This window comes from Megalobrama amblycephala, linkage group LG19 (genome assembly GCF_018812025.1).
Source record: "Megalobrama amblycephala isolate DHTTF-2021 linkage group LG19, ASM1881202v1, whole genome shotgun sequence".
NCBI classification, from domain to species: domain Eukaryota; kingdom Metazoa; phylum Chordata; class Actinopteri; order Cypriniformes; family Xenocyprididae; genus Megalobrama; species Megalobrama amblycephala.
In genome coordinates this window covers 7933992-7956931 of record NC_063062.1, presented here as the reverse complement: position 1 = coordinate 7956931, position 22940 = coordinate 7933992, and the positions used below count along the sequence as shown (strand labels likewise).

Below are 22940 nucleotides of genomic sequence, written 5' to 3'. Positions count from 1 at the left end.
ATACTTTAATCATTGCACACCATTTTTTCCCCTTATTCTTTTAATTGAATTATACCTTTTCTTATGAAGTAAAAGTGTCACACAGCAAAGTGCAGTGAGTTTTCCAGCATTCCTTACTTTACCACCTCAGTTTCAATTATGATTTGTTTCAGATGTACAGTATCAATATTTAAACATGTTCATGGCAGCACATTTTGTATTCCCCTTATTGCACTGATCATAGCTGGGAAATGTAGCGCCTGTGAGGTCTGTCTCAGTTCCTGGCACTTGCACAGTTTTCGGACTTGGCACATTCCCTGGGTATAAAGCAGATAACAGCATTTTTAAAAGCTTTAAAGATAGAGTGCTGCAAAACACTGAACAAACAGCTCTAACCCCACACAACAGGCAGCCCGGACACCAGGATCACTAAAGCATTTTGGGTTTTCCACCGGTGGCATTTGCGCCATTCATGTTCAAGAACCATGTTAGCATGTAGATAATAGTTGTCATTTTGTTTCCTGTCTGGGATAGGGTTTGGCCCAAAATCTTAGGTGTGCACTTTAAAAATGGTCTGTAAGAGTCAAGAAGGATTATCTTGTCGTCTCTGACATGAATGATGAATGGTGTGTGGTATATTTTCAGATGATTCAGAGCTAGACTGATTGCTTAGCCCACATCCGGAGTTAATACCCATGTTTGTCTTGTTTTAAGGACTCTGGACAAGCAATACCTCGAGTTGTTGAGAGCTGTATTCGATTCATCAACCTATATGGTAAGTTATATAGAAACTGCCTTGCAACTCAAATGATAAAATACACATAGTTCCTTAGAACGGCCAACCTTTGTCAGTATAGCTCCAGAAAAACCCAATGAAGTTTGTCAGTTATGCTACTGTCTTTAAACTTGCTACCTGTGCTGTCATTGGTTATCTGAAGTTTTAGATTCTGGGTTGTTCCATGGCCCTTCCAAGTCCATCCTATTCCAGTGTAGGCCATGCACAAACTTGTTTTAGATCTATTGTAAGTTTATTGTAAGGTCTTTATCATATGCCTGTATTGCCTGTATTAACTGTATGAACACGGTCGGGGATCTTGTGTGTCTATTGTAAGCACTGAAAGTTGTCTGTGTGTGGCCGTCTTACTGGAACTATAGAGAAGTTTTTAATTAATCTTTTCTGACCCTCAGCCAAAGCTTTCCATTAAAAGCTAATCCGGACTGACGGATGTTTTTGTGGAAGTTGATTGCAGTCTCTCTCCTTCATTCATTATCTTTAATTAGAAAAAGGGGACTTTTCTAAAGCACTGGGCTTAGCTTTTGAGGTTGGGATTTGACCGTGGTTACGATGGACCAGCCTTTATTTCCAGTGGATTTAAACGGACACAAGAAGACATCTTATTTAAACACGTATTTCACAGTTTCTCTCTCTGTTTTCCTTAGGCCTCCAACATCAAGGAATATTCAGAGTGTCTGGATCTCAAGTTGAAGTCAATGATATCAAGAACTCATTTGAGAGAGGTGTGTGTGTGTGTGTATGTGTGTAAATGTGGTAATATTTACTCTGAAATAGCTCTGAAAGTGCTGTCACTGCTGAATAATAATGAATCTCTTATGTCTTCAATGAGTGTTGTGAGCTATGAACCTAAATTCACATGAATTAAGGACCTTGACTATAGTGCTTTGGCAAAACATCTTCTTTGTGTCATTTGTATTGATCCACATCAATATTTCTTGCATGTAAAGAGAAGCTAAAAGTATTTACTGTAATTTCTAAATTGTGTTTAATGTATGTATATATATATATATATATATATATATATATATATATATATATATATATATATATATATATATATATATATATATATATATATACATATATATATATACACCGATCAGGCATAACATTATGACCACAGACAGGTGAAGTGAATAACACTGATTATCTCTTCATCATGGCACCTGTTAGTGGGTGGGGATATATTAGGTAGCAAGTGAACATTTTGTGTGGTCCAATCCAACAGACGAGCTACTGTAGCTCAAATTGCTCAAGAAGTTAATACTGGTTCTGATAGAAAAGTGTCAGAATACACCGTGCATCATCACCAGTAGTCAGGGTGCCCATGCTGACCCCTGTCCACCGCCGAAAGCGGCAACAGTGGGCACGTGAGCATCAGAACTGGACCACGGAGCAATGGAAGAAGTGGCCTGGTCTGATGAATCACTTTTTCTTTTACATCACGTGGATGGTCAGGTGCGTGTGCGTCACTTACCTGGGGAACACATGGCACTGTGCAAAGAAGGCAAGCCGGCGGAGGCAGTGTGATGCTTTGGGCAATGTTCTGCTGGGAAACCTTGGATGTTACTTGCATGTGGATGTTACTTTGACATGTACCACCTACCTAAGCATTGTTGCAGACCATGTACACCCTTTCGTGGAAACGGTATTCCCTGGTGGCTGTGGCCTCTTTCAGCAGGATAATGCACCCTGCCACAAAGCAAAAATGGTTCAGGGATGGTTTGAGGAGCACAACGAATCTGAGGCCTCAAATTCCCCAAATCTCAATCCAATCGAGCATGTGTGGGATGTGCTGAACAAACAAGTCCGATCCATGGAGGCCAGATACCACAGCACACCTTCAGGGGTCTAGTGGAGTCCATGCCTTGATGTGTCAGGGCTGTTTTGGCAGCAAAAGTGGGACGAACACAATATTTGGAAGGTGGTCATAATGTTATGCCTGATCGGTGTTTGTGTGTGTTCATGTATTTATGTATGTATGTATCTCATTTGTATGTTACTTTGGATAAAAAAAAATAATGTAAATGTAAACAGCAGATCTGATGCATAATATGTCTCTTAGGTAACGATCCTCTGACAGACGAAGAGAATAACCACGATATAAACTCTGTTGCGGGTGTTTTGAAACTCTACTTTCGAGGTTTGGAGAACCCTCTGTTTCCAAAGGAAAGATTCAGTGATCTCATCTCCTGTATCAGTAAGTGCCTCAATTTGTATGCTTTCTATGGACCTGCAGCTGTAAATTTGTCATTGATTCTCAGTGTGAATTAACAGTGCTTTGAACTGTTATCGTGTACTCTCAGATGAAGAGATCTCAGTCATTTGCCCCCAACAGTGGCACAGTGACTTTCTTCACTGAATGACAAGACGTCCAGAGCCTCAGGCTAACGCTAACTGCCTTACGCACCCTCCATTACAGCACAGTGTGTGTTCCACCACGGCATGACACATTAGAGCTTCAGTTGGTCCTTCAACTGGCATGAATGCAACTTTGTGTGAGTTTGAAAGAGCTCAGAAAGCGTGCTTTATCATTATCGCAGATGACGCTAGACTGCACTGAATGAATGCAGAATGACACCGTGATGCTCAATCGTTTCATTTGGGTTAATGGGATGTTTGTTATCCACAGCTTGGATCAAGGATATGATTTAGGCAAGAGTTGGGTAAGCTGTGCCTTTTTGATACCAAGTTGTCCTCTTATCAAAGGACAGTATATGGACAATGTGCACTTGAAATAAAAATATGAACATAAATGATTTTTGTATTTAAATGATATAATTAAAATATGTATTAATTGTAAATATATAAAAAAGGATCAGTGTAATTTAAAAAAAAAACATTCAAAACCATTTCATATTAGTTGAACCACTGGCACAGTTTACCCTGAAGCATCTGACAAACTTTAGCCCACAGATACAATTTTGTGAAAATCATTTATTTAATAATTCATGGGTAATATTTAGATAAATAATTCAAGCGGTTTTATGCTATTAGCAGTTTCTTGCATACATAAACATTTTTAAACCTGGATAAATTTACTTTAACATTTTCCCTGCCATGTAGAGAAATTATTTTTTATTGGTTTTATTATAAAAATATCGCTTGTAGCTAAATATGATGGACCCTTTTTAAATATTTGTTCTCTTATAAAAATGTGTGAGAGCTATGATAAGGTTTGCATGTGTGGGTTGGGTGGGTTTTTGTTTGTCTGACATGTGGTGGAATGTCAAGGCGTGTGTTCATACATAGCCAACCAACGTGCGGACTTGTGCCTGTGACTCTGTAGTGTGACTAATGGGGATTCCCTGCTGTTTACATTTACACACGACTTACCCCTTCCCAGCATACCACACACTCCCTCGAACACACATGGCCTCTCCTGTTCTCTATCCTTGGCAGATCTATATATAGACTTTCAGAGATGTTCGTTCACTGCACTGTAGGAGATCAGTTCATGTTGTGTAGCTGAAGACATGTGCCTTGTCCGTGGTGAGGCTTGACAGTGTCTTTAAATTGCTTCTTTTGCTGAGGATCCATGTTGGAAACCCAGTTTCGTGCTCAAGTATGGCACATAACACAAGTAGCATATTCCCAAAAGCCCAGATATTTTTTCCTAATTGTGACATGGCTATTTTAAGCTGCTATCAGAGGATGAATCAGGGATCTGTGTGGGCTAAAGTAGCAATGGATGAGAGCAGATCACATCAGTTTTTAATTATGTTCTGCAGAGGCTTATTTTGCTTTTATAAGTGCTGCTTATGTGTCTCACAAGCAAAACATGGGATCCGTTGAGGTCAAGATGTAGTTGTTAATCTGAAGCTATGTTTGGAATGAGCTAGTGGCATACAGCATGGCATACTGTGCAGGATATACTTACAGGGCTCTCAAGTTTTGGAGACAGGCAAGAGTGACATCTCCACCCCCAGCCCCCCCCAAAAAAAAAAAAAAAAAAAAACTTTCGCCACCTTCTCTGGGCTAGCATCCTGTAACCTGGCCTCAGGGTGAATGAGATGATGCTTATTAGTTGCCTTTTACCTGACACCTTTGGAAGACAGATGCAATAATTAATGCATCCACAGTGTTTCCCACAGGATTTTGTGAGACTGTAGTGGGTGGACATCGGTTCCTCTAGGGGGGTTCGGGGGCATGCCCCCCGGAGGAAAATTTTGTACATTTTAAATTTAAATGCATGAATCTAGTGCATTCTAAGAGAAAAATTAAGTGACTAGATCAATGAAGAAATTTGTTCTCTTGTAAACAATTTTGTGCTCTAAAAGTAAAAGAATGCACTAAACACACCACTTCATTATAGATAAAAAATGAATAAAAATATATAATCATAAGCTGACCAATAAATAAGTAAACTAGGTGAGTATATAATTCAGCAGCAAAAAGTATTATTCTAGCCTAATTCTTGGAAGAAAAAAAAAACCTATGGAATGGCTTCAGATGACTTTGAATATAGTGCACGAAAACTAATTGGTGCTAGTCTACTTATTTTGCTCTATGACTCCCACTTTTGCCATATAAAGGAGCGCAATTATCAGACGGTAATTTAAATATCGCGTCATATCCGTATTCATATTTTGCGACTGTGGCGGGACCAATTAGATATGGCGGGCCGCTACAGTCTAGTCAATGTATGGGAAACACTGATCCATGGCCAGGATATAAAATGTGACATGATTTTAAAAGTGACCTATAACATCGACGATGCAATAGACTTTAATTTATTTAGTGCTAATAAAATTATTAAAACTATTTGGAGAGAGAGATGTTTAATCTAACAAAATGTCAGTCTTCGTGTGATAGCAAAATATAACTAGGCCTAGACTACTTGTTCTGAGCAGGTGTCAATGAACAGGCTGTAAATCTGTTGTCTAAGTTCACACTCATGAAAAACTGAAGCTGATTATCTGATTATCTAACAGCAGTCAAGTTGTCATTGTTTGTGTCAAACAAGTTGTGAATTTGTTGTAACATTAAAATAGGAGATCATGACTTATTCTGTGCTCAAAGTGATGCTCAGAGCTCCAGTGTTTTCCTCTGTGGATGAACGAGGATGATGGTGAACAATTCCAGGTTATGCTTTTTTTTCATTGGTTGTTGCGTTAAATCTTACCCAGATACAATAGCCTGATTGGCTATTGTGTAGCCTCTTTCTTTTTTTTTGATTGGCTGATAAGTGGCAGGTTCGAGACGCGCTTGATTCCTGCCCGGCCGGTTCCATAGAGAGAGCGGCGCGGCCAGATACATTTTGGGCGCTGCGGCATATTAAATATATGATAAATCATGGGCGTCGGAACCATTGTATGTGGGTGGGACAAGACCCACCCACTTTTTAAGACCAGTGATATTGGACCCACTCACTTTTACCGTCTCTAATTCAGCATTTGTCTAATCCCCCCCAGGTGATGCTACTCCACAAACCACCAACAGAGCATAAAAAATACCAAAAATAAAAATATTTTTTTAAAACATTGCCAAGTAAAACGCTGCATTTAAAAAGAAATGTCTCTTTACGACCATAACAAACTGGACACTTTTCAGACGCGCATTCCAACTTCGCCTCAGACACAGGCGCAAGTCAAACGAGCGCGGTGAGGACGGGGGACTTTCAGTTGAACAACAGTGAACTGCGGTCAGATGAGATGTTGTCAGGCTATGTCAGTAAAACTCCAACCAGCCGTAAGGCTATAGTCTAGTGTGCTCGAGGCGCGAACTCAAGAATTGTTCGCGCAAATGCGCCGGCGCGCGCTGCTTTATTATAGCCTAACTAAAGCGCAAAAGAAACTACAGGCATGCACCTTCGTTATTCTGTTGTAAATTAAGTCATGAAATTACCAAACGTGCGATTAAAGCTGCCTCAAAACTGTGCATGCATGTATTTGTTTACATGGTTTTAAAGCTATTATTATCCGATTTGTTGGCCTTAAAACGTCTTAAAATGCACATATGTACACCATGGAAATCTAAATTTTCTCGGGGGAGCATGCCCCCGTACCCCCTAGCATAATACATTTTGTGACCTCAGTAATTAGGAAACCCTGCGTACGGCCCTGCTTTTTTCCATCTAACGAAATCAAAGGTTAACGTGTATTTCTCCAGTTGTGCGCATTTTTTGCGGGTAAAAGTGTATTCACTGTGTGATCGATGTGTGAAAATAAATGGGAGCAAAAACGCGATTGAATGTAAAGGTTTGTGTCTCGTTATTTCTATAAAAAAAAAACAAAAAAAAAAAAAAAACTACCGATTGATTGGCATTTTAGCTCTCTCTCTCTCTCTCTCTCTCTCTCTCTCTCTCTCTCTCTCTATATATATATATATATATATATATATATAATATAATATATATATAAAATTTGGAGGGAGGACCCACCCACAATTTTTTTGCTTCCGACGCCCATGTGATAAATAGTTTTTCTGCGTGAGAAATACAATGTGTGGCGGAGTGCGTGACAAAAGACCGAAATGAGTGACTGTCACGCTCAATGCGTGACACTTGAGAGCCCTGTACTTAATATTAAAAAAGTATTTTCAACAGTATGCAAACATTTTATATAGTTGTTTGCTAAAGTAATTGTTTAAATCAACGAGTCACATCCAGTGTTGACTTTTTAAAACCGCTTTTGTGGAAATGTTTTGGCAGTCAGATCAAAAAAGTAAAATAAAAAGGAGATCAGAAAGATGTTAAAATTGCTGAAATTGCTTCTGGTTCAGTCATCATACTAGAAATGCATTGCATTGTGGGATACTGTACTGTGTTGTTTAGATTCCAGCAGTTCCCACCCACTTTTTCAGTATAACCATGATTCTGAAACGATTTTACCCATAGGGTTTCTAAGGGTGCTTTCACACCTGCCTCATTTAGTTTGGTTGAATCGTACCAGAGTTCGTTTTCTCCTTTGGTGCGGTTCGTTTGGGCAGGTGTGAAAGCAGCAATCGCACTCGGGTGCGCACTAAAAGCGGACCAAACAAGCGTACGAGACCTGCTTGAAGAGGTGGTCTCGGTACGCTTTCAAACGAACTCTGGAGCGGTTCGCTTGAGATGTGAAAGCAATCCGACCCAGTTAACGGACCAACGAACCAAATGATGTCATAATTCATAACGGGAAATTTGATATAAAAAGCAGTAGTGTCTGATTCTGTGAGTGAGCACATTATTTACCATAGCTGAAAACCAACGAGCGCCTCTGTTGTGTATTTGCACTTCTCCGTGCGAGAATGCTGTCCCGACAAAGCCTTTCCCCGCTCTGCTTCATTATAAAATGTAGGCTATATGGTCTCTCTCGACACACTGACAACAGTTCGCCTACTACTAGACAGCGCTGGGAAACCAGAGACGGACCGAGAGAGAAAGAGAGAGAGCACGTTTGAATTTGCCGCAGCATTAATATATGTAGTATAATTTAAAAGCGGGAAAGACGGCTACATTTATAAAGTGTTTGCGTGTGTCTCGACAGTTACAAATAAAGCCACAATAATCTCATGGAGCGAACTTGTCAATCGTTATTTTGATGGATGACGCAAAGAAAACTCTGACCAATAAGAGGGCAGTTTTACTCGCATGTGACTTGCCTAAACGCATTTTGGTACGCTTTGAAATGTTGCCATGTGAAAGCGAACCGAACCAAGAAGAAAATGCAACATTGTAACAAATTTAGTCCCTGTTTCGGAACAAAACAAGCGATCCATAGGTGTGAAAACACCCTAAGGGTGCGTTCACACTTGTAGTTCGGTTCGTTTGGTTCATTTGGTCTGGACCAAAGAAAAAAAAAAAAACATTTATTCCTGGTCAGGTTAGCGTTCATATTGGCAATTTTATCACCGAACCAAAAGATACCGAACCTTAAGGCGTAGGGATACATTCACAACGTGATTGGTCGGATTTTATGACGTATTGCCTATTTTGAGACGGAACGTACCGAACATCCAAAACAATGCTGTGTGCTGAGGTAAATGCGCTCGTTGTGTGTGCGTAGCGTGGCGTAGCCTGCATGTGATGGTATTTTGGCCAGCTGGGAACTCGTGAAGAGCTTATAAAATGTGTAAAGTAGTCAAAACATCGGCGGGAATCCATCCGTCACACACACACAAACGATTTGCTGCGTGGAGACGCGCGTCTGATGCCTGTGATGGGCAAACTCGCAACTATGACAAGAAAAACCGACATGCGTGAGGATTCTGTCCTTTTTAGGGTCTCGTTTTCCTGTTTTTGTTTCGGTTACATGTCTTTGGTCGGTGTTGCGTTCATATATCATTCGAACCGCACCAGAGTTCGTTTGGAAGCGGACCGAGACCCATCTTTTCAGCGGTCTCGGTCCGCTTGTTTGGTGCGCACCAGGGTTCGGATGACAGCGTTCACATATGTTCAAATGAACCGCACTAACCGAGCAATCGCACCAGGGTTCGGATGTCAGCGTTCACATATGTTCAAATGAACCGCACTAACCGAGCAATCGCACCAGGGTTCGTTTTAATCGAACCAAACATGACAAGTGTGAACGCACCCTAAAATAGTCTCCATTTAGAGTTATAAACCATGAATAAACCAACCAACCAGCTACGAGGTGAAGTACAACATTACAAACTTTGATTTGAAGCAAAAAAAATCTGACAAATCTGGCAAAAAAGACTGGATACTTAACGGCTTTAATGAGAATAACAACTAATCCCATGAAGCATTGCAAATGATATAATCAAAATAAAAGGGATAAAAATAAAACTCTTGATTTAATGATGTTTATTATGTATACAGAAACAATATATTTTTTGTTTATTGAAAAAAAAAATATGCTATGGAAAAAATTAAGAGACCACTCCAAGTTCAGAAATATAAGTGGTCTCAATTTTTCCATAGCTGTAATATATATATATATATATATATATCAGTAATATAATTCTACTGTTACATACAAGTATTTGAAAAAATAAGTTGAAACAATGCAGGCTGATGGCTTCAACAAAAGCATATACCATTGATTAACAGCCTCAAAGCTTACATATGTCTGTCTTTAAAGGTTTATAAGTTAAAAATCAATTCCCCTGGAGAAAATTAATAGGATTTTTACTTTCAGAAACCTGACTGTTGCATTCGGCACGTTTTGACTTGTGTAGTCATTTGCATATTCTATGCATAACAAAAATTTGCATACTGGGCAGGGCCGGGTCTAGGGGGGGCTAGGGGGGCATTGCCCCCCCAGAATTTCCTTGTGCCCCCCCAAAAATGTGCAGCCAACAATAAAAATGAATAAGCCTACATAAACATTAAAAACGTCTTATCTATTGAATAAGGATCGGCCACTTTAATCACAGAAAAAAAAGTGAATATTATGCTTATAATGTTATTTAATCTCACAAAAATGGACTTAAAATCCAAAAACATGCAAACTGGGAAGTAACGAACATTAATCAGAAAACACGTCGAAAACAAGTGTACACCTAATCTTCAAGCAAGTAGCCTAAAAAAAATATCACAATGAGGATCACATCTGCATCAGCCGAACATATTTTCTGCATGCTGAGATAGCTGTCAGCGAACATTTCCTCAGTAATTTCGTTAACAATGAATAATTTGAACATTATATCCAGGGGCGGCGCTAGGGGTGGGCTAAGGGGGCTGGAACCCCAAATGTTTTTTCCAAAAGCCCTGAATCTTTCAGGTTTGAGGTTTCTGTGCTGCGTGTTTTAAAGAGAAGTGTGCATCCGAAAATACAATGTAGACTGAGACTCTATATCACAAATAAAAAGATGTTTGAGCCCTCTTTCATGACCAGGTACAAGTCAATGCTGTTTCTTTGTTCCATTTGCACTCTGTACATGGGTTGAAGCTCTCAGTTTTGAGCTTCCAAAGTGCACCAGACTGATGCATTTAATCTTAAAATACACAAAAATTTCTTACCGGGGGGCATGCCCCCGGACCCCCTAGATGATGGTATGTAATGTACATTTTATGAACTTTAACCAAGAATACTACAAAAAACGCTCCTTTCATGTCAGTAAATTAAAATGTCATTGGACAAATATAGATTTCGGTTAAGCCCCGAATGTTTACAATGCTGGCTCCGCCCCTTATTATGCCATAAATAATTCACATGGCCTCTAGCCAGTCAAATTAGGCTATAGCCTAATTTGTTAGCCACAAGACGATTTTGATGAATCAAAAAAACAAAAAGTTAGCTATGAATATTAGCCTAGAAAATGCTGCCCTACCAAAATTTGTGATTGCCCCCCCAGTCAAGCAAGCCTAGTACCGGGCCTGATACTGGGCACAGTTTACATACTGCATATAGCATAAATACTATGTAGTATGGTAGAAAAAGTTAAGTAAGGTGCTTGTATGAGTGTGCATTACTAAGGAGACAGCAAATATGCTTAATGGAATTCCAGAGGGGACAGGAAGTAAATTATAAAGACTCCAGTGAAAAAACCCAGTTGCTGCAGGAATACTCACACATGTTGCTGCGATGCCAGTCTTCTGGATTAATCTTTAAGCTCCTTTAAAATGAAAAGTTAAATAGTTTTGAGACTTTACCTCTTTTAATGCTCTGTTAATCAGCTTCATTAGGTCCAGGGTGAGGGCAGCAATTCAGTTTAAATGAACACAAGTGAATCGCCTCATTTTTTAAAAACAATTTTTATATTCACTCCCCTTTGACAGAATGCTTATTTAATGTAGTTTGCACTGCATTGTGGTTAAAGGGTTAGCTCACCCAAAAATCAAATTTCTGTCATTAAGTACTCACCCTCATGTCGTTCCACACCTGTAAGACCTTTGTTCATCTTAGGAACACAAATAAAGATTTTTTATTTTTTTTAATCTCCCATAGAAAGCAACACAATTACCACTTTCAAGGTCCAGATAAGTAGTAAAAACATCATTAAAATGGTCAACGTGACTACAGTGGTTCAACCTTAATGTTGAACGAAGCGATGAAAATACTTTTTGTGCGCAAAAATAATGACTTTTTATAACAATACTGCAACAAATTTAAAAGAAGTCATTTATTTTGCAGTGATAGTTGGCTATTGAAAATGTCTGTTTGCAACATGACAAGGTTGGGCAGAGTTTAACTTTGTGCGAATGAACGATTTTCCATTGTAATGTTTTTTTTTTCCCCACACATAATGAGCTCAGCCTTGTAACTCTATGAATAGTGCTGCAATGATGTGGTTATCAGTGAATTAGCACGTTCAGATGGAGGCATGTCATTAGATACTCAAGGCTGCTAAGTGGCGTGGATGACAACGGCGACCCTGAATAATAATTTCTGAATGTCATGGCAGGACAAGCATGTGTCCAGGACTCCTACGCTTTCTCTAAATGCACAAACGTGAATGCCGTCTATGCAATCTTTGCGAATCTATGCAATTCTCATGTGTCGTGTTCAGCCTAATGAGGTGTGTAATAATTAAATCCGTAGGCTCTGAGTGTATATATATATATGGAGAGAGAGAGAAAAACTATTGGTGGGGTTTGGGATGAGATGATGTTTTTAAATATTTATTGATAACTGTCTGTGCAATTGCTTCTATGTGAAGGAAATGTTAACAAGTGTAGACTTAAGGTTTGTTTACACATCATAGGTGGTGTGTTTTATTTTTCAAATTTCTCTTTCTGAAGCCAGGTTATATTAGATTTTCTTTTCTTTTAAAAATTATATATAATTATACTAATTTAATATAATTTTGTTGCTCTTTTGATTTCTGCTTGATTTCTTTGGTTTTTACTCTTATTCTCTCTCTTCCTCTTGTAGGAATAGACAATCTGTATGAGAGAGCGCTGTATATTCGAAAGATCCTTCTGACTGTACCCAGATCAGTGCTCGTGGTCATGCGATATCTGTTTGCCTTCCTCAACCAGTAAGTCTGAATGTCTCACAAACACACAGAAAGCTTTAAACATGCATATAACATCTGAAATAACATCTGAAGTGCTGATGATATAATATGCTACTTGATTGTAAATGACAATCACTTTTAGATCCAAAATCATTCCTAGATCCGTAACATGAAGAAAATCTGGTAGCACTTTATTTTACAGTCCTGTTCCCCATGTACATACTATGTACTTATTACAGAAATGATAATAACTGGGTAATAACTAGGTACAAACCCTGAATCTACACCTAAACCTAACCTTAAACCATGTAGTTACCTTGTATTACTCAGTATTACTCAGTATTTCCTTAGGTAAGTGCACAGAAAGATGCATGTAAGTACACGTACTGTGAAAATAAAGTGCAACTAAAAATCTCAGACCAGACTCAAACTTAACTCTATGATTAAGAGCCTTTAACCAGGTTGCCTAATAGCTTGTTCATATTTCCTGCAGCTTGTCCCAGTACAGTGATGAAAACATGATGGACCCCTATAATCTGGCCATCTGCTTTGGCCCCACCCTCATGCCCACTCCAGAAACTCAGGACCAGGTCTCCTGCCAGGCTCCATGTCAATGAGGTCATCAAAACCATCATCATCCACCACGAGACCATCTTTCCTGATTCAAAGGAGCTTGACGGCCCCCTTTATGAGAAGTGTATGGCTGGCGGAGATTATTGGTGAGTGGTAGGATGAGATGGTGATGTTGTTTTTAATTATTTATTAATAGCTGTCTGGGTAATTGCGTCTCGGTAGCTGAAGGAAGTGTTAGATGTGTAGGGGTTGCTCAACCTGAGAGATGAGATTCGTCTGAGCTTGTTCAAGTCAGCATTTGGACTATTGTATTTTTCTGTACTGTATTAGTGGTGGTATCCAGACATCCAAAAAAATATTTTGTTTAACTTTAAAGAAATTATTAGTCAGTGCTGTAGTGAGTCACTTATTTTCTTAACACAGTTTTAGGGTGGGACGGCTTTGTTTTGAAGATCAGGTCTAGTTGATCCAGGAAAGAAGTATAAATCCTTACAAAAGATTTGGAAGAAGGTCCAGAATGCATAATTTAAAGGGATAGTCACCCCGTAATGAAAATTCTGTCATTATTAACTCACTCTCAAGTGTTTTTTTTAGTATTATTTATATTTTATTGTAGTATTTATTGATATTTTGTATTTATAATTTTAGTTTTCATTTTTTGTTTAGTTTTAGTTTTAACAACACTGTAACTCTCATATCATTCCAAACCTTTATGGACCACAAAAGAAGATATTTTGTAAAATGGCTTTTTTGAGTGTCGTTTAGACACCATTTACTTTGATTGTATTGCAGAAAACATTTTTCAAAACATTATTTTCTGTGTAGAAGTTTGGAATGACATGAAGGTGAATTCCAATCAATTTTGGGGGGTGAATTATTCCTTTTAAAGAAACTTTTTTTCAGTGTGAATTGTGTGATGGTTATTTTCTTCGAAACTGTAAAATAGCTGAAATTTGTGTTATAAAATGTGAGGATATACCCGCCCCTAGGCCAAAAGTTTGTATTTAAAACACACTTAATATCACAGGTATGTGTGCCTGGATCTAGAGAGTCACGGGACCAGCTGCATCTGAGCTTTGTTTGGATTCGGTGTGGATAATTATTTGAAATGATGACGTGCAGATAGCGAACTCTTTAGTTGATGTAGGACATTTTTTAGAGTCCTAAGGGTTTGGAGATCTTCAACTAGGTGAAACAGACTGAAACCATCTTGATAATTGCCACCATCAAGGTAAGGAAAGATCGCCGGCCAAACCAACGCTCATTTCTCTCCGAAATACGCATGGATGAGAAGAGGAAAGAGACATTTTCCGCCAACTCCACAGCTGTGTGTATGTGTTGGCTAGTGATTTTGTTGTCTCAAAGAGAGCGGCCCAACTCCCACAAGTCTTCACCCTACAAACTGAAGCAAAACACCTGCCACTGCAAGAATCTGTACTTGAGCATTTCAAATCATTACATCCACCCTTCTTAAACTCGCCGAAGCCGGTTCTCGTATTTTCCCCTTTGGTAGTGTGGCATGTGGGAGTGGCAAGGCTCTGTTTGAAATGGCTTTACTGTGTGTCAGAGGTAATCTGCAAGGATGTGAAGGGCATTACTGCCAGTCTCAGTAACCATGCTGTGCCACTGACAGAATCCCAATCACCCTGCCCAACTCCTCCTGAATACTAATGACAGCCTCTGTACTTTTTGCTTGATGCTGAGTTTTACTCTGCCTGTGGCTTAACTCTATGTTTCCCTGTGCATGCATTTACTTATGTAAGGAAATACATACTGTACATACATAAAATGTAATGTATTCCTGTGGCAAAAGCTGAATTTTCAGCATCATTTCTCCATTCTTCAGTGTCACATGATCCTTTAAAGCATTTAATGCGCAGCTAGCCATGGATTATGCCGCTTTTACTAAGGTCATTTCCCAGCATTGACAAGTTAAAGCTGTCATTGATGTTTGCAGTGCAATATTTGTGTGGAAGGGGGAAAATGATGGTTATTTTCATCAGTTATGGCTCATTAGTTATAGCATTCTGACCACATTAAAATAATTTAATGCACAGCTAGCCGTGGATTATGCCGCTTATACCATGGTCGTTTCCCTGCATTGACAAGTTAAAGCTGTCATTGATGTTTGCAGTGCACTATTTGACTGGAAGGGAAAAATGACTGTTATTTTCGTCAGTTACGGCTCGTTAGATCTTGCATTCTGTCCACTTTAAATCAGACACAGAGATAAAGTAGTTGTGTGTGAGATACACTTATTTGAATGAATGAATTATAGCATTTATTTGAATTCATTATCAAGAGAGAGATGAGAAATGCGATTGTGAATTACCTGTGTCTGTTCAGCGTAACAGTGAAGCTGTGAGTTTAATTACTTCAAAACCAGTGATGTCACCCCCTTGTTGCTGAGAAATATAATGTAGCCATTAAGTACATACGTAGTGAAGCTATTTTGTTAATAATAGTCACGGGGCAGCATTGATAAGATTCTGTGCTCCAAAATGTTTCTGTGTGTGCGCAGCGTGATCTCTGAGTGACGTATTTGCTTCAAGGAAAACAGTGCATTAATATAGAACTGTGATTAAACTGACATGGAACTACCTGTGCATTGAACACCTTCTAGCCAATCAGAATTGAGTATTCAGACAGACCATGGTATGAATGGTTTTAATGCACACTTTTCAGCCTATCAAAATCAAGTATTCAGACAGACCATGGTATAAATATATTTTATTCACACTTTTTCTTTTTTTTTTTTTTTTTTTTTTTAAGATTTATACATAGGCATAGCAATGTTTGTGTCTGCAAAATTAATTTCAAGTATTTAGATCAAAAGTTGGCTGACTTTTACTGAAATGTAGTTATTCGGTCCTTAAATATTTAGGTTTACAGATGTAAATGCCATGATCTATTAAAGGGATAGTTCACCCAAAAATTTTATGTTTTTCTCCTTACCCCCAGCGCATCCAAGATGTAGGTGACTGTGTTTCTTCAGTAGAACACAAATGATGATTTTTAACTCAAATCGCTGCCGTCTGTCAGTCAAATAATGCTAGTGAATGGGAACTTCTACTATAAGAGTAAATAAAACTTGCATAGACAAGTCCAAATTAAACCCTGCGGCTCGTGACGACACATTGATGTCCTAAGACACGAAACGGTCGGTTTGTGTGAGAAACTGAACAGTATTTATATCATTTTGTAACTCTAATACACCACTATGTCCAACTGCTTTCAGCACTCGTTAGTAAGGTCTGATCGCGCTCTGACAGCGGCAGTGATGTCTAGCACTCATTGAAGTATATGCGCGAGACATCACTGCCGTTGTCAGAGCGCGATCAGACCTCACTAACCGAGTGCTGAACGCAGTTGGACATAGTGGTGTATTAGAGGTAAAAAATGATATAAATACTGTTCGGTTTATCACACAAACCAATCGTGTCGTGTCTTAAGACATCAATGTGTCGTCACGAGCCGCAGGGTTTAATTTGGATTTGTCTAAGCAAGTTTTATTTACTCTTATAGTAGAAGTTCCCATTCACTCCTATTATTTGACTGACAGACGGCAGCGGTTGGAGTTAAAAATCATCATTTGTGTTCTACTGAAGAAACAAAGTCACCTACATCTTGGATGCGCTGGGGGTAAGCAGATAAACATCAAATTTTCATTTTTGGGTGAACTATCCCTTGAAGTCTTCAAAAAATGTATAAACCTATATTATTTGGCTAAATAATTATTTATCTTGATTTATTTCCTCTCTTTTCCGCAGTGAGAGTCCATACAGTGAACATGGAGCTCTTGAGGAGGTTGATCAAGATGGAGGAATGGAGACCCACACCAGTGAGGATGGTATGTTTATTTTGTTTACCACACCCTGTAGTGGTATGTACAGTATGACATCCCATGCCAGTGTATGTTGGTTATACATTAAAGGCCGATTCACACCACACATACAAATGGCAACAAACATTTGTAAGGGTTTTGTTGGATCAGTGTGTTGCCCCTGTCGGCGTCTGTTGGCGTTGGTCAGGGTTTGCTTACATGTTCTGTTGGGGCAGTGTAAACATGACAGTTATTTTTCATAAAATTCTAAATCCAACGGCCAACGTGTTTGTTGGTGTTTGTTGGCGTTTGTCTGTGCAGTGTGAATTGGCCTTGAGAAAGCACTTTGAGGTCATAAGAACAAGTTTAGGTAATCTTTTCCTGTCCAGTCGGGTGCTTGTCATTATTCCCATTGTCTCAGATTGGCTTCAGCCAATGTCCATCGAGCCTCTGGATTGATTTTACTTCACATGACATTTTCTGACATGGCCAGTCAAGGGTTAATCCCTGTGTGCACTGACCTTAGGGTAATCACTTTTCACAGCTCTGAATTAAATGATTGTTAGAGAGTGGAGAACTACGTCCAACTATTTGGTCCTTCTTTTTGTTTTCTAATCCTTTGGGAAGGGAGAAGCATCCGTAAACAAAGAAGGGGGTTTTAATCAAGCATGGTAAATGCTTTCCAATACTGCAGGGCAACATAGACCAGTCTATAATGACTTTAGGGCTATTTACATTAAAAATACATGCAAATCTGCCATAAATTTGAGTTCTTCATATAGTTGCATGTAGTTTTATTATGGAAAAGGTTCTCGAGAAGTTCCCATAGCTCAACTGAAACCAGATGCTTGGCCCATTGATGACACATGATCAATTCCCATGTGTAATCTGAGAAATAAACTGCAAGTTTCAGACTGTGAAAACTAAATCAAGTGGTTTGTTTTCATCTTCTCTCCAGTAATTCAAAAGAACCGAAAGGAAAATGTTACTGTTGACCTGTATTTTACCTCACTGAAAATAGACACATTTCCTGTCTCTCTCTGTCTGTACTTGAACAATGCCTGTTTTCTTGTGCTTTATTTTATAAGAGAAGAGGGAAGTGTGCTTTTTCCATATCTAAGATTTCTATGACAGACAAAAGCCACGTTTTATTCTATTGTTTAAGAGTGAGTTTCTAAGGGCCTTGACACACCAAGACGAAGGTCGGCCATCGATGAATGTCTATCAGGCTTGTTTTTGTGGAGTGTTCCACACGTCGGAGTGAGTTTGCCCGAATTAGCACGTTGAATCGGCATCAGGGCCGTCGGCGAGAAAGATCACTCTAGGGTGGGTTTACCAAAAGCATCATTAGCCAACTTTGGGCGCAAGTTACATTGAACTCTATTGGTAACGACGGAACTTAGTTCCATAGTTGGCTTTGGGAAACACACCCCTGATTGGCTGTTCAGTTTTGTGAATGAGTCAGTGCACAAGAATAAAAGCCAAAGTGTTGAAAGTTGTAGTCCTTTCGGAGTGTTCAAGCGCAGCTTTTTGGCCGAGACGCAGAGGCGACAACACAGTTGGGTTTTGTCGCCGCTAGTCCTTTGACGTTGGCTTGGTGTGTCACGGCCTAAAGCTGAGTCGGATAAATGGTAGGACTGTATCAGAAATGCCAAAAGCACATTAATTTTGTTAGATATTTGCTTTAAAGTCTACCTTTTTTTGGAACATAAAAACAAATGGGAATAGAGACTCCCTGTAATTGCTCAAGTGGGAATTAATTATTTGGATAAGGCAAGAATATTATTGTTCATTCTTAAGGTTAGAGATTTAAACAAACCCCTGACCATAAGTATTAAGTATTAAACTAAGACGCATAATTTGCCCCTTACACTTTGTACTACAAACATGAAAGATACTTTAAATCTTGGAGCTTGTTGAGAAAAGTTATTCTTCTTTTGTAAGCGTTTAGACTTAAGATTTGTGATGAAAAGACTTACACTGCAGGAGAAACCCCTAGTAACTGCATACTAGAAACCACTCAGAATAGAAATGCCTTGACAACCATCTACAAAACCGTCACAAGTTCTGCATGCTTAAGCGGCACTCACATTTTTGTTAAGTATAACCTGCATCACTTGACAAGTGTTTATAGGAAATGAGACTCGTGTCCAACTCTGACGTCATGTCGCCAATTTCTAAACAGAGCTGAACAGACAGATCTCATATCCACCAGAGTATAAACAGAACCCAGAACTTCTAGTGTTCAATTCTTTTTGAATTGAATTTATTGAAGGATATTACTCACAAGTTTATTTATATTCGTAAACCACTATTGGACATCCAGACATGTGCATCTGCATGATGAAGATGAGTTTTGACTCTTCCCATCTTACTGTCTGTTTAAATTTCATGAATCTGTCACATTTAACTGAGAAACCTGATACTTCACGTATGTCAGGGTTTCCATTAACTAACGCAGATGTCGGATATCAATGTCAGGCCAAATCATAACTGACCTGAAGACTGTAAAATTGCTCTCAGCTTCCATGGTTTTGCTCCAAATGTTTTTCTGATGAATGTATTGAGGAGGTTCTTCCCAGTAAAGGAATTCTCCTTTTTTTGCTCTACGAACATTAATTATGTCCAATCTCAATTATGGGTTGCTTGTGTGTTTTGTCTTGTTTCATAATAAGAGATTTCAGGTTATATTATCCTTGTAAATCTTCTCTCAAAAAAGCCTTTTTTGGGGGAATTTATTAGCTGGCGTTATTATAGAGACCGTCCTGAGGAACCAATGACTGTTGGAGTATAACTATATCAGCCCGCTCAAACCTGTGACCAGTGCAGCATCTGTCCTCAATCATTGCATCTGAAGGGGATTGTCTGGTCTCAGGGCCTGTCTGGAAAACCACTTTACCAAGTGATGGGACCCCTGCTATGCCTTTAGAGCCATTTATTCATTCAAGTGAACTGGAATAAGCAGACATAATGTACTCTTGGGAGGAAAAAGACAAATCTCAGCATCTGCGAGAAACCAGCGTTGAATGAGAAGATTAGGTGTTTTGGAAATGTTGGTTTGTGTGATATATCTGATGTATCTAAAAGTCAACATTAATTAAAAAATCACTCTATTTTCTTAATAATAAAAAAAATTGTTGACAGTTTTATTTCGATGGTCCACTTTAGACATTCTGCTAACTATAAGTAACTTTGCAACTGCATGTTATCTACCAGTCATTACAGTATTAGTAGACTGTCTGCTTAATATCTGCTTACTCTTTATTTTGATGCTCCCCCAACAGACGTTCTACTGACTATAAGTAATTTTACAACTACATGTCAACTTATTCTACTAACCTGAACCCTAACACCCAACCCAACAGTCTACTAGTAGATCTATAAGTAGCTTTCAGTTAGTAGAATGTCTAAAGTGGACCATTGAAATAAAGTGTAACAAAGAACCCTGTATCACGTTTTCCACAAAAATATTATGTAGCATAACTGTTTTCAACATTGATAATGAGAAATGGTTCTTGAGCACCAAATCAGCATATTAAAATGATTTCTGAAGGATCATGTGACACTGGAGTAATGATGCTGAAAATTCAGTAAAATGTAATAAAATGAGTAGTGAACGCCATTTCATGTTGACTATAATTAGGCTGTTTCTGTTTCAAAACAAAGCTTTGTTAAAATGCCAGTCTTTGAGTAGAAAACCATTTAAACTGTGTTAAAAACATTTGGTCTTTGTTACAAGACAAAACATTTCTTAACTGGCCCCTGACAAAGTTGCAAAGAGCTAATTTTCTCTACTAAATGGCAGTACCCGTGCAGTCTGCAAGCATGTCTCCATTAAAAACATTAAAAAACAGGAAATGCAGCTTGCAAACACAGTTTTCTACTCTGTCAGCCTTTATTCCTCCTGGGTCTGCTTGCAGCCGCGGGTGCTGGTGTGTAAGTTACTGCTAGAGCAGTGTATGTTAAGCCAGAAAACCTAGCATGGGTTGTTAGCTCTCCTCTGGGGGCAAAAACAAGCCCATATGGTACAATGTGCAATGAACTACGGTAGAGCAAGCGGCTGCAGGAACAATGTCTGCGAACAAAAATAGTACCATACCAAAAGAGTTACAGCTTCTTTAATACAGACTGCCACGATTAATTAAAAGTTCCAAAGTGCCTTTGTGTAATTTAGTGAGCGAGGTTTTGGACACAAGTAAACATAATGAAAATATGGATTTGCTTTCTTTCTTTGACCGTTTCTTGGAAAAAAACCACACTTAATCTAGGTAACTTTCTGCTTTTTGACTTGCTTTGTCTGTCGCCCATCTTCACAAACACTGTCCTTGCAGCACTATGATACATGAACAGGCTTTCGCAAGGACACTTGATGAATGACAGCATCTGTCAGGCAGAGATGGAGGAGAGACAGGGACGTGTGGACAGTTGATGGCCATATTGATCTCCACCCCATCCTCTTTATTAACAAGGTGCCTGCTCTCAGAGCAGCCCTATTAATTCAGACAGTCAACTCACGTCCGTCACGTCTCATTGACTCGTTGTCATTTCCAGACTGTTGAGAATGAAAAGGCATTTCCTCTTTGAGCTTGTGCCTCTCGTTTTTATATTGCTTTCACTGTCTTCCATATGTAAGATTAAATGTGTATTCTCTTTTGTCTGATTTGTTAATGTTTTACATTTGTTATTTTGTGGTAATGCTGTGCCTCTCACCAAAGGATTTTTGGAATACTAGCAAATGTTATTACATTTTTACCAACAATTTTGACCGTTTTGATACTTGACTTTGATGCAAAATGCAGTACAGATCTTAAAGAATTAAAGGGAAAGTTCACCCAAAAATGAAAATTTGATGTTTATCTGCTTACCCCCAGCACATCCAAGATGTAGGTTACTTTTATTCTTCAGTAGAACACAAATGATGATTTTTAACTCCAACCGTTGCTGTCTGTCAGCCAAATAATGGGAGTGAATGAGAACTTGGATCAATAAGAGTCGAAAAACCTTGCATAGACAAGTCCAAATTAAACCCTGCAGCTCGTGACGACACATTGATGACAACGGAAGTGATGTCTTGCGCATATACTTCAATGAGTGCTAGACATCACTGCCGCTGTCAGAGCGCGATCAGACCTCACTAAGCGAATGCTGAACGCAGTTGGACATAGTGGTGTTTTAGAGGTAAAAAAATGATATAAATACTGTTCGGTTTCTCGCACAAACCGATCGTTTCGTGTCTTAGGACACCAATGTGTCGTCACGAGCCGCAGGGTTTAATTTGAATTTGTCTATGCAAGGTTTTTCGACTCTTATTGATTCAAGTTCCCATTCATTCCCATTATTTGACTGACAGACGGCAGCGGTTGGAGTTAAAAATCATCATTTGTGTTCTACTGAAGAATAAAAGTAACCTACATTTTGGATGCCCTGGGGGTAAGCAGATAAACATCAAATTTTCATTTTTGGGTGAACTATCCCTTTAATAAGACTGAACAAATATTCACAATATGCATTTAATTACATAAAATACAAGTTGATTTTGTTACTTTAAACTTTTAAATGAGACTTCTGTTTTCACAAAAATAGTACCATGGTGTTACCAGAGATTTATGGACATGGTAATACTATGATGGAAAACCATAGTTATTTTGGACTAACTTCATTCAGTATCACATTTTATATCCTGGGGCATATTCTTCGTACGTCGCTAACTCACTTAGCTGGATTTGACTGATGGCGATTTGGCATGATCTTGGATTGTTCAGTTCTTCGACGCTCATCCTGGACTTGCTGTCATAGCAACAGGTCCGTAAGCTCAAACCTGCTCGGGAGCAGGCTTATTTCATGTAAACAGGATTAGATTGCATCTTTTTAAGCAGAGGTGATGCTTAAAGTCTGTCCCAGCCACTGCTACTTTCCCACAAGAGT

At 38.9% G+C, this 22940-nt stretch overlaps 1 protein-coding gene across 1 annotated transcript in view; it reads left to right on the top strand.

The window, feature by feature from the left end:
* srgap1a (SLIT-ROBO Rho GTPase activating protein 1a) overlaps positions 1–22940 on the top strand; it is a 132131-nt gene that overhangs the window by 89286 nt on the left and 19905 nt on the right. Inside the window, 7 exon segments of the mRNA XM_048168700.1 lie at positions 694–754; positions 1420–1497; positions 2841–2975; positions 12535–12640; positions 13113–13224; positions 13226–13338; positions 16963–17042. Of these exon segments, the coding sequence (XP_048024657.1) occupies positions 694–754; positions 1420–1497; positions 2841–2975; positions 12535–12640; positions 13113–13224; positions 13226–13338; positions 16963–17042 (685 nt within the window).